The sequence below is a fragment of the Argiope bruennichi genome, chromosome 9 (assembly GCF_947563725.1).
Source record: "Argiope bruennichi chromosome 9, qqArgBrue1.1, whole genome shotgun sequence".
In the NCBI taxonomy this organism is placed as follows: domain Eukaryota; kingdom Metazoa; phylum Arthropoda; class Arachnida; order Araneae; family Araneidae; genus Argiope; species Argiope bruennichi.
The window spans coordinates 123,292,903-123,314,805 of NC_079159.1; the positions used below are offsets into that span (position 1 = coordinate 123,292,903).

General features: G+C 32.7%; 1 protein-coding gene across 4 annotated transcripts in view; it reads right to left on the reverse strand.

Annotated features, from left to right (window-relative positions):
• Positions 1-21,903, reverse strand: part of LOC129985303 (echinoderm microtubule-associated protein-like CG42247) — a 48,969-nt gene that overhangs the window by 16,126 nt on the left and 10,940 nt on the right. For 2 of the 4 annotated variants that reach the window (XM_056095284.1, XM_056095281.1), the window contains 10 exons: positions 21,412-21,520; positions 19,624-19,761; positions 16,288-16,348; positions 16,051-16,149; positions 13,389-13,481; positions 8,594-8,731; positions 4,848-4,991; positions 3,516-3,629; positions 3,238-3,360; positions 1,622-1,747 (listed from right to left, as the gene is read on the reverse strand). In XM_056095284.1, coding sequence (XP_055951259.1) covers positions 1,622-1,747; positions 3,238-3,360; positions 3,516-3,629; positions 4,848-4,991; positions 8,594-8,731; positions 13,389-13,481; positions 16,051-16,149; positions 16,288-16,348; positions 19,624-19,761; positions 21,412-21,520 — 1,145 coding nt within the window. The remainder of the gene's footprint in view (positions 1-1,621; positions 1,748-3,237; positions 3,361-3,515; positions 3,630-4,847; positions 4,992-8,593; positions 8,732-13,388; positions 13,482-16,050; positions 16,150-16,287; positions 16,349-19,623; positions 19,762-21,411; positions 21,521-21,903) is intronic. The other 2 variants (XM_056095283.1, XM_056095282.1) reach the window with 2 other exon arrangements.

The window sequence follows — 21,903 nt, forward strand, 5'->3', positions numbered from 1 at the left end:
ACTTTCTGGTAACTTAACGACTTTCACAAATGAATGGGAATTGAAAGTCCCTTCACTGGCATCGAAACTGTCTTCTGCTTCAAAAATAATGCTCTCTCTCTCTCTCTCTCTCACACACACACACACATATAATATACAAGGTGATTCAAAACTTATCGTTTAATTTTCGTGGAGAGGTAGGGAATGCGTCAGGAAACCGATTTCACATAGGAAAGTATGTTTTCAAACGTCATCTGCATAGACAAAATGGACAAGTGAAGTGAACACAACGAAACAGTATAGTTAAGTGGTAACGAATGTGACTTTTATTCCAACAAAGTAAAGTACAAGTTCACAGTAGGTGCTCAAAATTGCGACCATTTATACGAACACAGGATTTACAGCACCGTTGAACCGAACCGCTGAACATTTTCAAAAACACCTGGAATATCACGGACAATGCCTGCGGCGGCCACTATTCGGGCTGCAAGGTCCATTTCACTGTCGACGGGGTTCTCGGGTAAATATAGCATAAGTTTTTAGCAAAATTAGAGTTATTGTAAAAATACCGAGTCTTTGATCAATTTATAGAATTTTTGTATTGAATATATGGCAAGAGTATTAACTGAAATACTTTTTCAAATTGCGCAAATTAATTTCAAAAATTCGTAACCGTAGCTTATCAGAATGCGTTATATTTTTTGCGCAAAATTGTTTTTAAATAACACTTTCTTTTGTAGTGATGAAATTGGTTGACATAAAGTAACACTATTATTAATTAAGGTGGGCAGAGAAGATGCCCATTTTTATTACATATAATTGAAAAAGTAAGCGATTATTTATTTTAGTGAGGGTCTTTGAATCATGCTCTGGAATCAATTTCACTCACTATAGTGAAGGAGTGAAATTGTTTACTTTCAAGAATTACAATTACTTACAAATGCTTTCTTAAGAATTACTTCTGCTCTGCCTAAGCATCCGAGGTGAACTGAAGAGAGATATTTGCTGTCTCGACCTATCCAAAAAGGTGTAAAGCCATGAACACCATGAGGAGCAAAACAAGTCAACTCTCCAGCGCTTGAGAGACCCTTGGAAAGAACCAGCCCAGCCGAGCAAGGAAGAAACAAGCCCGAAACCATCAAGGTAGCTCATGAATGACCATGTGCACCTAAGGCTGCAAGCCCACCGCCACTCCGCTCATGTGGATTTATTGAATCAAACTGATGGTACAGTAATTATATATATTAAAAGTGATAACAATTATTCAACCCTAACCGAAGGTCACCCGATAGGTCATATAGTAGGTCATATCTTGATACAGTGTTCGGTCACTAGATGAGGAGAGAATAAGGAATGATCATCATCAGGATAAGAGAAGACAGGAAACTGAGGTTATAGTCTTAAGACCCACAGCAGCCATATTCACTGCCACAGCGTAACCAATTCCATAAGAGATTCATTTCCTTATGAGAAGGAAGGTAACCCGATCCCAAAACTATTATTTTATCCACCAGAAAAGTAAGAACCTGTTTATTTATTTGAGAATCCAATCTCTTCCAAGTATTTGTGGTTCACCTTTTCACTGCCTCACTGAAAATAATTAAGCAAGACAACCATTAATGAAAAAGCCAAAAAAACTTACTTGGGGCTTGGTTCTCCACATCATGCGACGAGTAGACCATCTGCAAATGTTCCTCTTTCTGTCTACGGTGACGAAACTCTGACCTTGAAAATCCACACAAAGATCATAGATCCCAGACTCCACACCCTTTATAATTCGGAAGCAGATGAGAGAAAAGGTACTCATTATATTCCACCATTTTTTATTATATGTTTAAATATTAATATATTTCAATATCTATCAATATCTTCAACTTGCGTTGCGAACACTCCAAAATTGATATCGAACAGTAATAGTCGATTCGAATTCAGAGAATCATAGAGCACATTAAATTTTTTTTTTCATTCGTTGACACCATTTTAATAATAATCGAATTAAGATCACCATTGGATTAAAAAAATTAAGAACGAGGCAACTCTTCCATAATAAACATTTTACAATATAATATTCAATTATTTTTTTCATAATTTTTTGCAATCAAAGATTTTGTGACCGCCTGCATATTTATCAAATATATTGAAGAATATTATACTTGGAGATACTTAATAAATCTTCCAACAATTTATGTAGGTACATCTTTCAGTGCTTTAAGCAACGGCATTTATAATCATCGCGTTATTACGATATTAAATGCATTTTTTTGTGTGTGTGTCATAGTTCCTACAAATAAGGGCAAATTTTAAAAATATTGTAAAAACCCTACAAACAAAACCTAATGACTAATATCTGAAACATGCTCGTAAGGTAACACAATTTATAATGCTAATCTTTTCTTCACAGGATTTAAAGGACTCGTTTTATACTTAGCAATTAATAATAACGCAGTGCAAGTTTGTTATTTGCAAAATTCTTTCTTACTTAATAATTCTTTTACTTAGGTTCATTTACTTATTTAATTAATTAATTCTTCGTATTCATTGATCTTTCACTTCTTATTTCTTTATATTCGCGAAACTTAGTTCCTAAATGACTCATTACATTTCTCGCCAGTGAGAATGGTCTTCTCCAAACCCTCCAATAAAGGTCTCCCTTGCATAAAATTGCGGATTTTTGGTAAAGCCGAGAGTACATTCATTGGCATTGGTGAACAATAGTTAGGAAATTATGATCTCCTGTGCGAATGTGTATTTTGGACGCTTTTTCTTCCCTATCGAATGCAGCTAAAATCTGATGCGGAACTGCAGTTGTGGTAACAAAATTATATACTGAATTTCATTAAGTCATTGTATTTACATTCATGCGAAATGGCAGAATGTCAGACGGTCAACTCTTTGACAGATTGACAATGTTTGATAGGAATCTTTATTTCAGATTCTAACCTGTGAAGCAAATTTTGTTTGTCTAGCTCTTTACGTCTTTTATGAAATTCATTGACATGACAGACAAACTTCCTTCAAATGAATTTCGTTCAAAGTTCGACAAATATCTGCAAATTTAGTTTTAAGCCCATGTACCAAATTTCATCCATTTAGGCTCGTATTGTTTGAATTATCATGTTCAGAAACACATGGATGCATAGATAAAATTCCAAATTTTTTCGGATCCGTGGAGTTTATATGAAACGTGTGATTCGACAAAATCTCGAGTTGGATTATTTCAATGTCTTCTCTATACCTCGTGCAGAAAAAGAGTCTTACGGGTATGAGGTTTTGCAATGAAGTCTGTAGCGAGCCTTCTAAGATGGCATCATTGGTGCCGACGTAGATAGCAGAGCCGCTCATTCCCTGGAGCTGCAGCGCCTTCACTTCTCCATCTGCCAACTGAAAAAGAAACAATATAAATCATAGAAATCAAGGGTTTTGTCTCTCTCTATATGTAGTGGGTAAAAATTCGATTCCAAATCGTATCTTCGCAAACATGACTGAAGACAGATGAAATAGAAATGTCAGATTTAATATGAAGCATCGATTCTCACCTCCATCTCAGTTAAGTGCTGAAGCCTTTGATGAGCGTCCCAGGCTTTGAGTTGTTTTTGTCCACCAGAAATTAGAGTGCCTTCACTTGTGACCGCCATGCAACTCACTTTTCCCTGTCGATAGGATATAGGCAAAATTTACTTCCTCTGTAGACAAAGACTTAGATTTTACGATTAGTTTAGATTGTTGGAGTTTTATGAACCTAATTTATTTAACTTTCGGAGAAAAAAAATTAAATCCACTAAAACGTCATACTTAGTGCAACTTCTGAATCCAGCTATTACTAAATTTAAAGTCTAACAAAACTCGAGCGAACAGAAGTAAATACTTATTTTTCATTAGTATCACATTCATTTAAATATTCTTGAATATAATTTTGAGTATTTGGAAGTAACTGACATTTTTCAATAGCATTCAGTTCAACTCTTTCAGTACTGAAATGCCTGTTCAAACAAAGATCAGCGATCATCGCTCAAATATCTCTGCGAAATTTCCACTACCATTGTTGAATGAAAATTCCAGAGTTGTTCGTGAAAGGGAATATGCCTGAAAAAAAATGTCGAACTCGATTCCTTGTACAAATTCCACGAATGACATCAGATAAACAGTCCAAACATGAAGAATTTTTTCGTCGCGAGCTCATCATCGAACTTGCTTCCATTAAATAGAAGTAGGTTGCTTCTTAAAAAGATTTTCGGGGTGAAAGAATCCACATTTGTGCTTCATTTGGGTGAAAACCTTCAACAGCTAATTGGACTATAATCAGCATCATGTCTAGACTGCAGATTCGGTTAGTTACTAGCATTATTCTGGAAGTTTAAGCAACATTATCCAGGAACTACTAGTTTGTTACATTGGTTTTAAATGCATACTCTTAGTTATGACAATAATGCTCGCAAAATAATACCGTTATAAACGCAGTAATTAAGACAATGAAGAATATTGCTGCAAAAAGTACATAAAAAATATGCATAAAAATTATTAAAAAAATTTACCGAAATAAAATTGATATCAACGAAGAACTAATCTTTGAATTTTTAAATTACTACAAAAACTGTTTTAGAGCAATATTCGACTCCAAACTAATTGAGCACAAACACTGACATTTTAATTAATTTTTAATTTCATTATTTTTAAATCTAATTAAAATGATGAAAACCTTTTCTGAGAGAGTACCAATTTTCCAAAAAGTAACTACTCTCTAACTTGGTTGCTAATCCAATTTCTACTATGTGAAGCATTTTGAATGATGTTGCATCATGAAAAAGATTCAGACTAAAAGCATTAAGAAAGGGAAATTTTAATCCAGTAATGGTGCACAGAACACTTACTTGATGGGCTCGCACTTCCTTGATGATTCGAAAGGCATCTCCCGGAAGTAGGGCCCAAAGGGTGATGTATCCGCTCGAGTCGCCCACTGCCAGCCCAGTCTCGCCTACGAAAGCCCACGATTGGATGGTCCGGCCGGAATGACCCTGAGGAAAGAAAGAAACAGTATGTGCCTAAATCACATGTTTCGAGTGACATTTTTTCCCTTTTCAATTTAACTATATAGTGATATTTTGTAACACTGATGATAATCTTTTGCCCTATTTCATTTAAAAATATTTCTAAATAAAACCACACGCTATTTTTAGCCATTGTTTTTATAAAAGTTTAAATACTTAGAGTGAGATTTATTACAGCGATATCCTCAATATTTTATATCTGGTAAACTATGAGAATGTCAAAATAACCATTTTTAAGGTATAAATGTCGAAAGGACAGTACTTTATAATGTGGTAAACGTGAAAATATCTGATAATCTTCCAAATAATTTGAAAGACCGTGTAAGAAGTCCCTAATGTGAGTTATATTTTGCGATTTCCCAACATTTTCTCTTATGGCATGTACAACATTTATTCATTTTGATCTTCAACTGAGAAAATAGCTCTATTAACTGAGAGAAAATCCTGCCAATTAGTCTAGTTCGAGCTCCAGCTTTCCTTTTAAATATCATGGCAGCTTACTGGTTAGAGATCAAGTTCTACGAGGCTTTAATTTAGAATAGGGGTGGGCAATAAGTCGATCGCAATCGGCTGGTGGACCACCAAGATATTTTGAGGTGACAGCGTTTATTAAGACCTAAGAGGCGCATCTAAAAGAAACATATTTATGGAACATTGCATTCTCTTTATCTCTTGAGGAAAACAAAGTTTTTCTCCTTCAAAATAACATAATTTTTAAAGCACGTTGTTCAGAATCTAAGAATAACTTTTAGAATCTAATGGACGTGTTCTAATTTTTAAAAAAATGCATATAATTGAACATCGCTCTTTGGTTCTATATATTTGTGTGAATCTGCATTTTTTACAATGAATATAATTAAGACAACATATATTTCCCGTCTCACAGAGGACACTTAGAATCCTCTGCAAGATTAACAGTTAATAATTATATACCGAGAGATATCGGCCGACAGTATGTAGACGGACTCTTCTGCTAACTATAACTACAAGAACTAATTTTAGATGAAAATGATTTATTTTTAATGTATTATGAATTTTTTGATATTAAATACATCATCTGATATTATATTTTTGGCTATTATTATTATGTTTGTAGTTATGCAGGCAAGTACATATTCCGTATTTATTATTAAGTTATAATAATTATTGTAGATCTACGGCACTGGGTGACCTTGAAAAAATTAGAAGTATCCAGTACCCTGAAAAAGTCTGCCCACCCTTGGTTTAGAGAGTTCGATGCATGTGATAAACCCTTAGTATCCGTACTCTTATCTGGTGGATGTCTTAGAGACAGAAAGCATAATTCTTTGATTGATTTCTGAAAGGAAAATACATCAAAAAGACTGTTTCGAGATTGAGAATGGGAAGTTGTCATTGAAAATGAGCAGATTCCCAGCTGTTTAGAGGACTGCAGTTAAAGGTTCATCCATCTATAATGAGGCCTTTCGAGAAACACGCAGATAAACCTTCACGCTGCAGCAGCCCGATTATTTGCATTCATCGTGAACCAGGTGCTTCAGAATCCCCGATTCTGAAGCACCTGAACAATGTTCAGTGATAGATAAGCAATTTCTATAAAAATATTTAGCTTATTTATCTTCAAATCTATGTAATCTACTTTGCAAGAAATAGATTTCGAAGCAGGAAAATTGTAAACAAATTGCACCAAATTAAGGATTCTGGTTGCTTAGATCGAACCACCAAATTCATTTAATCACAATTAAAGGTTTTTTTGTTTTACACTACCAAATTCACTCAGCATATATCTTATGGACCCAAATGTGACATTTTATAGACTGCATCATTTCTTCTTTTTCCTTTGCTTCCACGCGTATGATTTCTAACCTTATTGAACATACATTTGATGTCCTTTTATTAGATTTTTATTAATACTTATTTTCGCTTAGGCTTGCTTCCCTTCCAATTTAGGAGGACAACCCTTCTAATTAAATATAATGGTACTTTCACCAACAAAACTTGAAATTCCGCGAATACTTGGACCTTTTTAGGCTAAATATGAAAAAAATTAATTCATATTTATTTAATTCACAATATTTCTCATATTTTTTTTTAACATTTTATGCAGTGGTAAATGACAAAACCGGTAAAGTGTGAAACGCATTGTTAATTCGTCTCGAATATCGCTTGGATCATGTGGGAAGGCACCAGACTTTTCAATGTTCGCTTCTACTTAGATCAAGTATGAATTTTCCATTTGAGTTTTTACTCACCGTTCGGGAATGCCAAAATGTTGGATTTATTTAAAGCATGGCAGGCTCATACTTTGTTTCAACAGCATTTGTCAGTCTTTAGAATGTCTAAAAATTGTATATAACAATTCAAATAATTCTCAAGTGTCATACTTTGTATAAAACTGTCTAAAAATTCCATAGAATGCCAACGTTTCATACAACGCCGACAGCAGTTCCATTTAAGTTGTCCCTTTCGGGTAACTTTTCGTGGCGTCAGCAAGTTTCAGAAGAAAAAAAAAATAGGCTGGTCTTATTTTCAAACGATTTCAATAATAATAATAATAATAATAAATAGAACAAACTAATTGATATGATTAAATGCTTGGCTTGTCTCTCTAAGCGTAAGGAATATTAATCTTTCAATACATCTAACTGATTATATTTTAATACTAGCAATATATTCTCTAAATGCAACCATGTAGTGCAACGCTAAAAAAAAATTATAGAGAGAAAGAACCGAGATTGCGATATCGGTGCGATTTAGGCGAAGGGAAAGCTTTTCTACTTAAGGTATAAAAATGAATTTTCTCTTAAACAAAGTATGGTAAAATTGCTTGCTACATAACTGACAAGTCGAAGAGTATAGATTTATAAATTCTGAAAAATTCATTACTTTGCTTATAAAATCGATCAGTTTTATATTTTGCTGCATATGAATATATTTTGGATATTGTCAATTCTAACAAAGTCTCAGCCAGCTCATTGGTCTCTATTTTGTTGATTTAATGTTAAAAGGCCCTTACCAAATTTTAGTCAATAAATGTCAGACGTTGGGCAATTTGAATGATAGTCACAGTGATAGATAATTCAGGAGCGTCTACCGATGTCTCCCTCGTTTACGCCCCTTACACTGTTTAAATAACCAGTTAGATGTAGTTGCAGTGGCATGCAGCGATGTTATGGCATTCTAGCAAATATAAATCCGACGACACTGGGAACTGAAAATGATTTGTGATGATAGTGCCGATTTTAATCTACTGAATTACCCCACGGTTCTCACGCTATCTTTTCACAACTCCGTTATCATTGCCAGTCACTCTTGTTCACAAGATAGGCAACAACTTGTTGAATATCGAATGATGTCCTCCACGTTTGGGAATATTTATGACCATTGCCTTCCTGCAAACGTAAAAAGAATGACACCAGTCATTTGATTTGGCAAAACACGCTTCTGTTGCGGATCTTGAATAGAAATTTCGATCTCGCGTTGATTATCCAGTGTAGTTGTAGACCGATAAGTTGTTTGGTGCAAAGAGAAGTCTGGGCTATAAGGGATCGATGCAACATCTTTATGTGTGTAAAGTTCTGTGTACTTACGGGGGCCAGAGCATCTGTCCGACTCAAGAACCCGTCTTTCTTTCTCCTCCAGAATGCCAAATGGTGTCTCCCGAATGTCACTGCCAAATCTGCCTCCTGCGGGTGGAATTCACCGCCGACCAGGTGCTCTTCATTCAACTGCAGATAAGCATAAACCATTTTCAACACTGCACACCTAGTTATATTTTATATAACGTGGTCTCTTAATAGCGTCTTCAGAAAATCACTATTACGCTCCAAATTTTGATAGTTATATAATTCACATAATCATCAAAGTCATACGTTATTCTGTACATTGTACTATTGTCATCTATTTTTTTTTTTTTTTTTTTTTTTTTTGTCAGCTACCGTAAAATTTTATCTTAAAATAGCAGCCCAAGTGATAAAACTTCAATTAATACAAATCTTTTTTGTAGAAACCAAACATGTTTCTTTAAAAACATGTGTATAGAAAATCGAATCCTTCAGTATTGAAACCTTATTGCACTATAAAATACCTTTTATAATTTATGCATTATCTCAAGGAATTATTGAATAATAATTCCTCTGATTCATCATAACCTTCGGTTTTAGTTTTACTTTAAAAAAAAGGGATTTGAATGATATAAGTAATATTTTGTCTTTTTTCATCGATAAGCGTAAAATAAAAATAAGGTGTAAATTTTATATAGTCCTTCGATCCTGTAAATCATGTTCAGTGAAATAATCTTGAAAATTTAATATTTCAATCTTCTGCTGTCAAATCTGACCGAGTTATAAGGTTTTGAATATAAAAGGTAAACAACTAAACGGTATGAACTTAAAAACGGTAAACAGTTTCATTATTTTAGGCCAGTCAGGTGCGTTGATTGATTATTTTCTTCAAAATGGTCGAAGGAGAAGTCTAAAACCGCGCGTCTTTATAGAACAGTGATATACAAATTTTCATAATTACAAGCCCTTTTAGTCACAATATAGTGGATTTTTCTTCCTATTTAAGGTGTTCATATCTCAAGAATAGTTTATTAAACATGATTCACTGGATCGAGGGTCTGTAAAAAAATTAATTTATTAATTCATCAGACCTTTTATTGGCTCAAATTGCATAAAATCGTAACCTTTACTACATTTAGACCATTTATCTCTTTTATGCATATGCTTAGTATTAACTGTTTAGAAATGATGCTTTGGAACCCAATTAGAATGGATATCCGATATATATTAAACCATATTTGCCTAAAATAATACAGAATGATTGATTCAATAATACATATAATTTAAAATTCCCCAAACCCCTTTATTTATTTTTTCAGAAAATATAATGCTCATATTTATTTAATTTCTTAAAGGCACGTGCTATAAAGTTATACTTTTCTATATTTGGCTCGCAGTGCGAGTTAATTTACTTTTTAATTTGAGATTGGTGGTAACACATCGATAAAAGGTAAGACCGTGCCAGTCTAGGTTATATTTTATTTTAATTTTAACTGAAATGAAAAGTCGGAAAATAAAATGTTATAGTCAGTGGTATATATCTTAATATATATAAATTACGTGTCACGTTGTTTGTCCGCGATGGACTCCTAAACTACTTAACCGATTTTAATCAAATTTGCACACCGTGTGCAGTTTGATCTAACTTAAAAGATAGGATAGCCCTTTTTTTGAATTTTTAATTAGAATTTTAATTATTAATTAAAAACTAACTTTCCCGCCAAAAAAATCTTCAAATCGCCAAATGAGTACGGCTTCAATTTTTTTTCCCAACAGTCATGAGGCTAGGCTTAAGATTTTTCGGCTTATTATTTGAAACGATTCTATTTATTTTCTTAATGTTTGATGCATTTAAAATTAAACATTGTTAATGAATCGATCTTTCAGATTCATTCTGAAGTACTTTTGAATTAAAATAAAACAGAATAAAGGAAATTAAAAATTTCTAATCTGCATAGCTTTACCCCAACTGGCGTAGAAAAAATCACGCATTTGCGTTCCGTAACTGGCGTTGAAAATTCACGCATGCGCATTGTATTATGATTGTTTACATTTCAACGGAAGCGGACTCGATTTAAATTAATTTTAGGTTCGTTGCATGTTTTTGTAATTAAATTGTATTTAAGTTAGTTATATATTTTTTGTATACGCTTATAGTTTTAAGTACATCGTTTTTTAAGTAGTTTTTTTTAACCTGTTTTCGACCGATTATTTTAAACGATTCGTTTTATTTTCTTAATGTTTGATGCATTTAAAATTAAACATTGTTAATGAATCGTTCTGGCCATGATGAATCTGAGAATATTTTGTTGACAAATTCTTGAAATATTACATAAATTAGGAAAGATATTCTTTAGTGCCCATAAAGTTTAAACGCTCAGTGACTCTTTTCAGTAATCATATTACAAAAAAATACTTTGTTTCAGTAAAAAATATTATTATATTAATTGCAGATTAATCCTTTCCACTTTAATTTATAGTATAAATTCTACGGGAACTAACAGAAAATTAGAGAGATACATATTACGTTGTGACTGAAGGCGTTTATAATATTATGAGTGAATTATATATCAAAATTTGAAGTTTTAAAGTATTTTGATGAAGAAGTTATTAAAGTAGGAATTGCATAAAATATTTAATTATTAAAATTTTAATGAACATTAAGATGGGCGAACCGGCTGGTCGCCAAAGGCGGCTAGTATATATATACAATATCTAGTGTCTATTTCCTGCCCCTAGATGGCACTTTGAGATGGAGTATTTATATAGTTCCCATGATGCCTTTCAGTTAGTAAGGAAGACATCACTACTCTGTGATAGTTCGCTAGCCAACTTGAAACTATGTGAAGTATGTGTGTGTGTAATTTGATGTGAAATCTAGAAGAAATCTCAATAAAATATGATTCCCAAAAGCCGGTGTTTTCATCTGCACAACATCATGCGTCTCTCTTCACTACAATGTAATATTTTTTTTTTTCAATTTTTAAAAAATATTTCATTACAAAATGATAAGATATCATAGAAAAGACTTTTTATTTTTAAGACAGTGTAAGAATTAGTTTTGTACTGTAATATTTTCGCGTTATCTCAGAAAAATGCCAAAATTTTGTTTTATTTTTAATAAATTAAAATTCTAATTAAATATAAAAAAAATTGATCCGAGGTGCACATCCCCCCCCCCTACAAAGTATATATGCAGCAATTGTGGTTATTCTAAGTCAAGCGGCTTGGCCGGTAGAATGAGATTTCCGGTTTAAGTGCCTTAGAGTTTTTGCGGCATGCAACAAGTAAATGTTCCTTTTCCCTCCTACTACAAAATCCTAAATTGATCGATCATTTACACAAACCTTCACGAGACTACCTTACTTTCTTTCCTCTTGCTTATTCATGTGGTATAATAACAATGGCGATTAAAAACGTAATAAATCTGTCAGTAAATTATCTTAACCAATACATTTATTTCTGAAGTATCTATGAGTAATAAGATCTCTGCTACTGAAAGGGAATTCAATTCTCACCCGCATTTCTGTAGTATCGATTAATATATTTTCAATGTTGTTTCTTTTTCAATTCCTACTATTCGTTCACACTCTCCCTATATAATCTTGTTTAAATTTTCAATCGTTAATAAAATACTTTTTATTCATCCACCCAAGTTCAAATACGTTTTTTTAAACTTGTAGTCGATAACACTTGATGTTAATACAGTTTTTTTCAAATATTAATTAATTAATTAAATTTGACCAGTCATTTCTATTTGGTCGCCAAATCCGTCGCCATGTTGCCAAATGGTCGCCAAGTTTGTCGCCAAGCTCTGAAATGACTGACGCGACACACGATCATAAATAATATTAAATAATATAAAAAATAAGTAGGAATTTAATTAAAAAAAGTTTGCCACTTAATATTGTTATTCCTTCATATATATATACATATTTATATTAATTGCAATTATTTAATAAAAAGTAACTAAAATAAAATAAAAAAATTTTGACCTAAGTAGGAATTGACTTAATTTTTTTGATATATATATTACTGGTTTTCCAATAAAGCGTGTTACAGATTGCACCAGCTCATGAGCAGCGGCAGGCAGAGCTCTGATCACAAGTTTGGAAAATGATTATGGGATAAATGCGGAATATGAAATATCATCACATTTACCTGTTTAATAATTGTTACTTTCTCGCATACGAAACGTGCAAAGAGAAAATACTACATTCGTCCAAAAATTTGATTTCAGGATTTTCCGCGCTTTAGACCTTTATGACTCCAAAAATACATATTTCTGAACTTACACATGTCTGCCTGTCTATCGGTTTTTCACCACTTGAACAAAGGATTACAAGCGTGTCTTTTTTCATCAAGTTAGCAGATTTCTATATCGAATTTCTGATAAAATCATTCAATGGAAAGTCTGTTCATTCATATCTTCGTTAGCTTAAAGTTCAACCAAACAGAAGAATGAAGTTCAATTTATAAAATCCTATAAAATCCTATATTTATAAAATCCTATTAAATTTATAAATCCTATACCGAGTCAGGGAAGAGAAAGATCCGAACTCTATGTTCAGTGTTCCGATTATGGTAATATTCTGAAGCACGAAGCGCGTCAGAGTGTGTAAATATAGAAGAAATTAGAGAAAGAGGACGCTCTGGTTGGTTTGAAATTGTAAAGAGGCTTTGTGGATGGCTTTTATTTAATTTAGAAAACACTCGATAGAATCAGAAATGAACAGGAGACGTGCGCTTGTTCTTTTGTGACTCTTGAGTCAGATTTAGCTCAAGTGCAACTTTAATCCATTAATAATCTGAACAAACTTACCTGAACTCGACCCAGAAGCGCATCGCCTTCCCAGTCCCAAAATGATAAATTATTTTCTTCAGTCCCGATTTCAACAGTAAGAAGAACAAAATCCTGAAAATCAGTTATAAAAAGATGCGATTCATTTTAATAAATTTTGGAAATTAAATTAGTAACAATGTAGAATGATTCGTTCGTGAAACAAGAATCGCTTGCAACATTTTACTATACTTTAGGGAAGACAAAATTATATGAAATAATTTCATCTTGCCTTTCCCTAATGGACAGTTCTAGAAAGAAAAGGCCAAATTGTAGATTGTTTTCAAATTTTTAACTCCCTTTTTTTTTTTTTTTTTTTTTTCCTTTTTTTGTATTGAGGTGTTACTTTTTCAAAACTGTTAAGATAATCTTATAAAATTGTTTTCCCAAATTGAAAATCAAAATTCATTAAATGTATCTTGCTCATACCACTGGACTCATAATCGCTTTTTAAGGTATCAGATTAAGTTCTGAGACGAATTTTGAAAAAATGATGCATAAACGTTTTTTTTATTGTACCAAATAGCTAAAAGGTCGAATAGTAACCAATAGTAACTTGTACCAAATAGCTAAGACTTGAAAGGTCACTATTAGAAGAAAAAAAACACTCATTGCCTTTATTTTTTGAAAAAACTGCTTATTTAATGAAAATTTAGCAACATTTTCAATGTAAGGAAAAACAGAGCAATTTAAAATATAATGAAAATATTTAATTTTTATTTCACCCATATACAACTCAAATTACATAAAATGTAAATGACTACAAGATAAAAATTATTTTAATAAATAAAAAAAATGTGAGCACTTGAAGTTGCCGTTAATTGTTTTGTGTCAAAATGTGTCTGTGTTTTGAACTTAAAGTGTTTGTAAAACATGCCTAAATGAAAATCTGCGGTCTATCACATCCTCAAAGGGATATGTGCATACTAAATTTCATGAAATTTTATTGAACTGATTTTGAGATATCATGTTTTCCGTGAATCAATCCCACTGAAATATTCAATCTTCAGAAAATGCGTTTCCTTGTATATTAGTTCATCCATATAACCTGGAAGCAAATGTAATTTTCATATTTTTTTAACATAAATGCCAAAAGTATGCAAACTACACTGAGTAAGCAGAGGGTTAAACAAACCACTCATTTTCGGTTAAACATATCACTGTTTTCGATTTCATTTTTATTTATTGTGTATTATTGAAAGTACTGTAACTATAGTTCTATCTTACATGTATTAAAAACAAAGTCTGTTTTAAAATATGCGAAGTTTGAACTTTATTTTCAGATCATGAAAAAAAAAATCATATTTTTTTTTGAAAAAGAGCATTTTTACAAGCCAGTCGGATACCTCAAGAGAACTGAATACAAAATTGTGTGCCTAATATTGAAGATACTTTTTAAAAGCACTGTGGCGGTAAATAACTTGAAAAATGTGAACCCTAAAATGTGAAACATGGCTTGCATTTATTGGACATGGAATTAAAAAAAATTACTAAATTTTAACTTTTTCCTTAAGCAAGCAGAAAGAATAAGGATATATGTATATATATGGTTCATTGATTTCTCGACGACTGTTTTTGCAATTTTCTCAGAATAAAACCGTGCGACCCTATGTTTTATGGTGATTTTTCATCTCCTTAATGCCTATTATCATCTCCCTGAATTTATCTTTCGAATTTGGCAACATCCTCTGCACACATCGATACCGATGTTGCCGCGATATTTTCTCGTGCTTATTTTAATTTTCCTTGATTATGTTAAAACCTTCTGAGTTTTCACATTACATGCTTATATCAAATTAAAGAGTATAAAATTCCTTACATTTTCATGCTTTTATTTTTCTTCAAGTTTTAATATTTTTGCAGATAAGAATTCCAAGTTACTTTTTCGTTTTCAGGATTTTACGACCCTCTGGAACATCAAATCGTCATGTTACTAACATGAAAAAACACTTTTAAAAATATGCTTTCACTTAAAAAATTTAATTGTTGAAAAATAATTTGTTATTTTAATTTTTCAGTTTTCAACAGTTTTCAGGCACCATGTATTTTTGAACTCCCTTACTAAACGTCGTTTGGGACTATGTTGTATGGGTATTTTTTTTTTTTTTATTCTCTTGGTGCCTACTATCACCTTTCTGAATTTGTTGGTCGAATTCGGCAACGTCCAATTTATATATATATATATATATGTGTGTGTGTGTGTGTGTGTGTGTGTGTGTGTGTGTGTGTGTGTGTGTGTGTGTGATTTTTCCAGTCAAACTATTTAACAAGTCATATGTATAGAGAGATAGATTAAAAAATTATAATTTAATTAATAAAAAGGAGAATAATTTACTTAAACATAAAAATCTTTTGATCTAACAAAATTGAAACTATAGAAATTGGAAAAAGAAGGCTCTTAAGAAAAATACTACTTGAAATAGAAGAATATTTTTAAAAAGTGATTGGCGAAGAATATCAATAGATAAGTTAAATATATTGATGTGTACTCCAGATTATTTAAAAATAGCGTAGCATAGATGTGTAGTCACAAACCAATTTTAAAAACTTAAATAAACATCTGGTATTTTTTTGTATCAAAATAAGATTTAAATATAATACGCGTCGTTAAAGAGGGTCTTTTGGCGAGAAAAGATGAGCTTACGTGAGCCGAAAACGCAACGGAGACTGGATTCCCGAGCAGTTGATCGACGACTGCGACAGTTTGCAAGGATTCTATCAACCAGATGTGCACTGACGCTTCCTGGAAAATGAAGCTCTGTAAATTACGACTGCGGTCATAAAAGAGAAGATGCAACGAAATTTTTTAAACTGTGTTAGAACAAATGTTAAAAGATGATCACTGTTATTGAAAGCAGATGTTACAATTTTTCGATTTTACCTGATATTCAGAAGAAACCTGGCCGGAAGCAATCATTTTTCTTGAAGGATGAGCCAAGAGGCTGCGGGGGAAAAGATTTATAAGTCTTTGCAAACATTAGTAACCATTATTATTTAATCTAAGTATGTTTGAAACTCTATGTGAAATTGTGAATGCAGCGATGAAAAATTTCCATAAAAAAAAAAAATTCAAAAGTGAAAAAAAAAAAAAATCAGGATTTCTTGAAGCAGTCAGCTGTCAAATGATTCTGGCATTCAATCACAGCGATATTGTCTTGATTTGTTGAAAATCTACGTCTTTCTATAAATAGGTGACTTTAAAAGAAATACTTTCTAGTATACGAAGTTAAGAATTAGAAAATACAGTAATCGTCAAATATCCTTCTTGAGCTCGATAAATATATATTTAAAAAAAAAATTATAACTATCTGTCTTTGAACAAGATGGATGGAATTTAATAGGTATTGTATTTGTCTTTCGAATTTCGTCCACAAAATCCACTCTCGGAACCTCTTTCTGCCAATACATGTGCATTTGAGTGCGATAATTGAAAAGCGCAATTAGCCGTTGAAAGAAATTTGGTATTTTGTCATATTTAAAGAAATTATTTAAAAACTTTTTTAACGCAAGATTTAGGGAGATCGATCTTGCTTTTGCCATTTTAACCATGGATAAGCTGTTTGGCAGACTCGCCTTTCATAAAACAGTCTATTGTCTTTTTACATAGAAGATACAAATGTACAGAAAAATATATGAAAACACGCGGAAATACATTCATAGCTTTAATTTTTCTTCTCTCCTATATGTTAGTTGAACGCAATAATTTTATTTTGTAACCTGACTATTCTGTATGGTGCAGTTCATTTTATAACGAGCTGTGTTCGAAATATTTGTTGTGTTTGCGATCTGCTTTGAAAATTAAAAGTTTTTTTAAATCTGTTTCACTTGCCCTTGCTCGTACCTATAAATTCTGATGAATAATCTTTTGAAAATGACGTTATTTTAGTTTATTGAGACACCCTATGTACTCTGACAGCGGATTCAAAAGTAAAGGTCAAAAGTGACCAGGAAGACCAAGGGTCGCAGAGGAGATGCGGAGAGTGGAGGGGGGCTGAATTTCGCCGTTCATTAACACTGTATAATTTTAAAGTAAATATATTATAAAATAAATATATTAGTATTGTCGAAATGTTACGCTTTTAACTATCTACCACATTATTAAACAATTTAGGAAAACGCACAGCAAACTCGTGAGAATTACTGTGAGTTGCTGGTCAGCTTGTAAAATGTATGGAAGGAGGGGGGAGGACTTGTGCTTTTCACTTAATTTCATTTTACTTTGTTTCATTCTTTTTATGAAAATTCAAATAAACAAACGTAAACTCTTCCACTACAATTAACACTTTCATTACAGTTAGCATATTGCTATACTTCGCAAAAACAGTCATTTCTATTAACTTTTTATTTAGATTTTTTTTTTTTTTTTTTTTTTTTTTTGCTACACAAAATATGCCAAAATGGGAGCGTCTTGCTGGACTTAGTAGAAGAAAATAGAAGCGTACCGACATGCAATCAATAACGAATGTGTATCTAATTTCTGTTTATGAAATATAGTCTCGTGATGTATCACATGCTGAACTCAGTGATATATGCAACCTACCTTCCAAAATTAAGGGCCGGCTTTTTTTTTTCTGAAAGAAAATTATAATATCTTAAGAAATGAAGTAATGCGCTTTGCAATTCTGCAGCAAATTTTTAAGAATTTTTTAACTATTATTTGAATCACAAGCAATAGATGAAAGGTAACATTTGTATTAATGTGCAAAAATGAAAATATCTGTTTTTTTTTGTTTTTTTTACAATATGTCATTGAGCAATGAGCATGTATTTGAGCAGTCTTAGAAAATTTAACCTAACTATAAATAAGGGAATTTCCGGAGACTTTTGAATTTAATCTTTCTGAAAACACTTTCAGCATTTCTCATATACACTGAAGTGAAGAAAAACTGGTACACCAATCTTATATCGTGTACAGCCCCATCAAGCACGCAGAAATGCCGCAACATGGCGTGGCATGGATTCAACTAATTTGTGGAGATATTCTGTAGACAGTTTACACCACGATTCCTGCAGGGCAGTCCACAAAGCCATGGGAGTGCGAGGTGGTGGAGATCTCCTAAGGAGAGTATGATGCAAAACATCCCAGATATGCTCGATAATTTTCATGTCACGGGAATTAGGTGGCCAAAAGAGGGGACGAAATTCAGAAGAATGCTCCTCAAACCACTCGGTAGCTGCTGAAGTGCTGTGGGGTAGCACATTATCCTGTTGGAGTTGTCCACGTCCATCGGAATGCACACAGGACATGAATGGTGCAGGTGGTCTGAAAGGATGTTAACGTACCGCTGACCTGTCATGGTCGAATCTAAACGCATCAACGGTCCCATTTCAGGCCAATTGCACATGCCCCATAAACGCTTGAACAGTTCTTTGTAGGCATTGGAAACTTGACTTGTCATACCAGAGACAACGTTTTTCCAATCATTAAGACTCCAATGACGGTGTTGGCGAGCCCAGGCAAGGCGCAGAGCTTTGTACCGCTGAGTCAACAATGGTGCACGAGATGGTCTGTGGCTGCGAAAGCCCATATCAATTAGGGTACGTTGTACAGTGCGTACGCTGACGCTTGTTGATAGACCTGCATTCAAATCCGCACCAGTCTGAGGAAGCATTGAACGTTCCATCTCGTGTAACGATTCTTTTCAGCCGTCGATTATCCCGTTCTGTGAAGGTCTTTTTCCGGTCGCACCGCTGCCGGAGATTTGAAGTTTCCCCGGAAACCTGATATTCACGGTACACCCTTGAAATAGTCGCGCGGGAAAATTTAAATTTGATCGCTACTTCGGAAATGCTGTGTCCCATCTCTCGTGCACCGACGATTATTCACTTCTGAAAATCACTTAAATATTGATAACTTGCCATTGGAACAGCAAGAATCAATGTAATAGCCTCCTCAGACACCTGTTGTCTTATATACGCACTGTCGACAACATCACGTTACGCTGATTGGTTGCATACGACTTGCTTTCCCCCTTTTTTTTGGCTCTTCAGTGTATATATTCAATACTATTCTTATATAATATAAAAGAATAGAATAGAATATCTTTACTTTTATAAGATATTAACCAAAGTCATTTAAAAAAAGAATTCAAAAATGTTATTTTCATATTAATTGAAAAAAAAAACAAATTAATGTACTGTATAGTGCTAAAACAAATATATAATGTGCTGTATATTCTATAACTAAAAGAAATGTAAAAAGTTCGGCTTTATTCACCTGCAGACGTCTTCCGTGTGGTCCATGTAGCGCCTCTGCTGATGGTTCGATCTTTTGTACAGAATGATCGCGGATCCCACTGCGTACACCAACTCGGAGTAGTCGAGAACCAACAGAGGGCTACCGTCATAACCGTGACTGAATGGTTAAAGATTCGTAACTAAAGAAGTTGATACATTGGCTGAAATGGTGTTGTTCAATAAGATCAGACTGTTAAAATTTCATCTTTTGTTCACAAAGTGGATCACTAGCTTTTTTATTAATAATAATAATTTCTGGTACCTCATCTCATTCTTTAAAAATGTATACCAGCTTCAATTAGTTTTTAAATACAAATTTTTTATAGAAAAGAATACTGATTTAAACTTTATATTTTAAACTGCTCATAGTTATTTGAAATAATGATGTTGAAAAATATATTTAACCCACCCTTCTTTGCATAATGATGGAAATTTCCATCATAACATTTAGTGAACAAAAATTGTACTCAAAAACATGTGTACTGTAAATTGGTTGTTGATGGCAACTTTTTTCATGACTATTGTGTAATAAGGAACGAAGCTGTCAAAAAAAAAAAAAAAAAAAAAAAAAAAAAAAAAAAATCAAGCGTCATAATCATTATAGTGGTTTGAATTTGTCATTCCGCTTTTGTTGTAGTTGGAAGAAGCGTGTGATTTCTTGAATATTTTTTATAACTAATCCGAGATTATTATTATTATTTTGCTAGTAAAAGCGATAATGAGTAGAAAAATTTAGAAGAGAGGGAGGGACATTGAAGATTTTGTACTGAACTTAGCTTGTAAATTTGCTTGATGATGAATATTTCCATCATACTGTTTTTTAATTATTTTATATTATATATTTATACTAGGATTTTTTAAAAACATTTTTCCTTTAATCTAGACCATGAATTATATCATCCTGATTTATTTCACAGAAAAAAAAATCATGCAAAAAGGGTTAAAGATGCAAGAATTTTAATAAACTTTTAAAACTTTTTTTTTTGTTCTATGAAACAGTCACGCTATCAGTAATACCCAAGAACTTATAGATTTCTATAAATTTTCTTCGCTGCATTATTAAAGATCGGATGGCTGGGGTATAGTAAGAAAAACCTGCAAAAAAGTATAAATTGTCGATTTCTGTCATCAATTGTTTTTGCAAAAAGTATGAGATAATAGAACGTATGAAAAACAATCAGGAAATCAAAAGTCTTGTGTAAGGAAAGATTCAATAATAGCAAGATTAGTACAAAAAAAAAAATGATGTACCATCAAGAGAGATTGAGAACTTGAACTGAAATGAAACGTTCCCCATCGAATTAAGAATTCAGAGTTGATAAACTATATTCAAAGAAAAAAATCATTCATTTCAAGACGCTTTTTCTTTGCAAAGAAATACACCTTTCGAAGGATTCACAATTCACGGACAAACGAAAACTAATATAAACCCTCTGAATTAAAAAATACAATGCGTGAAAGAGCCCGGCACGAAATGACATCTTACAAGCCCTCGCATTTCAAAGAGTTACGTCTTTTCGTGGTAATTATTTAACGATGCAAATATATTTAATTGCTTTCAAGTATAATTATTGCAAACATTCACAGTTATTTGTAATTATACGAGATCGGATATTAAAGTAAATATGTACCAGCATAATTTCAACAATACTAGAAAATTAGTAACACTGTGTTGTAATGCCATAAAGTCATTGCATCACATTAATATCTCATTTCAAAGTTTCTCTTAAAGATTTTCTTCTAATCCTTCCAAAAATAAAAAGGATACAGCCATTCTATCTCAAGAGGAGGAGATTTCACAGTTGTGTCGACTCTTGAAATTCTTGATCTTGCGCTGTGCTGTTCTGCATATTTCGAAGAATAAGTAGATTTTTCCTCTGAAAAACATCATATTTAGTAGGATGTGTTTGGATTAAATAATTGGATAAATTGTATTTTACACTTAAAATATATTTCCTATCTCCCAGAAACACTATATTCAGCATTTCTGCTGTGCAACCGCTTTAAATTTCGCTATTCTGCTAACGCAATTAAAACTAAAGAATAAATAGAAGCTTTTAAAGCAATTTAGAAACACGGTGGGCTAACAGAAAGGTCTCGGATCAGATCCAAAGTGTTCTAGATTAAAAGAACAAAGAAAAATAACACTGAAAATCCACCGGGTACACACTAAATCTGATGTTGCGGGCTAAAAGACCTCTCATTGATGTGGTTAGGAAATTCGGATATGGCAAGCCACCTCGGGTGTTTTCACGATCTG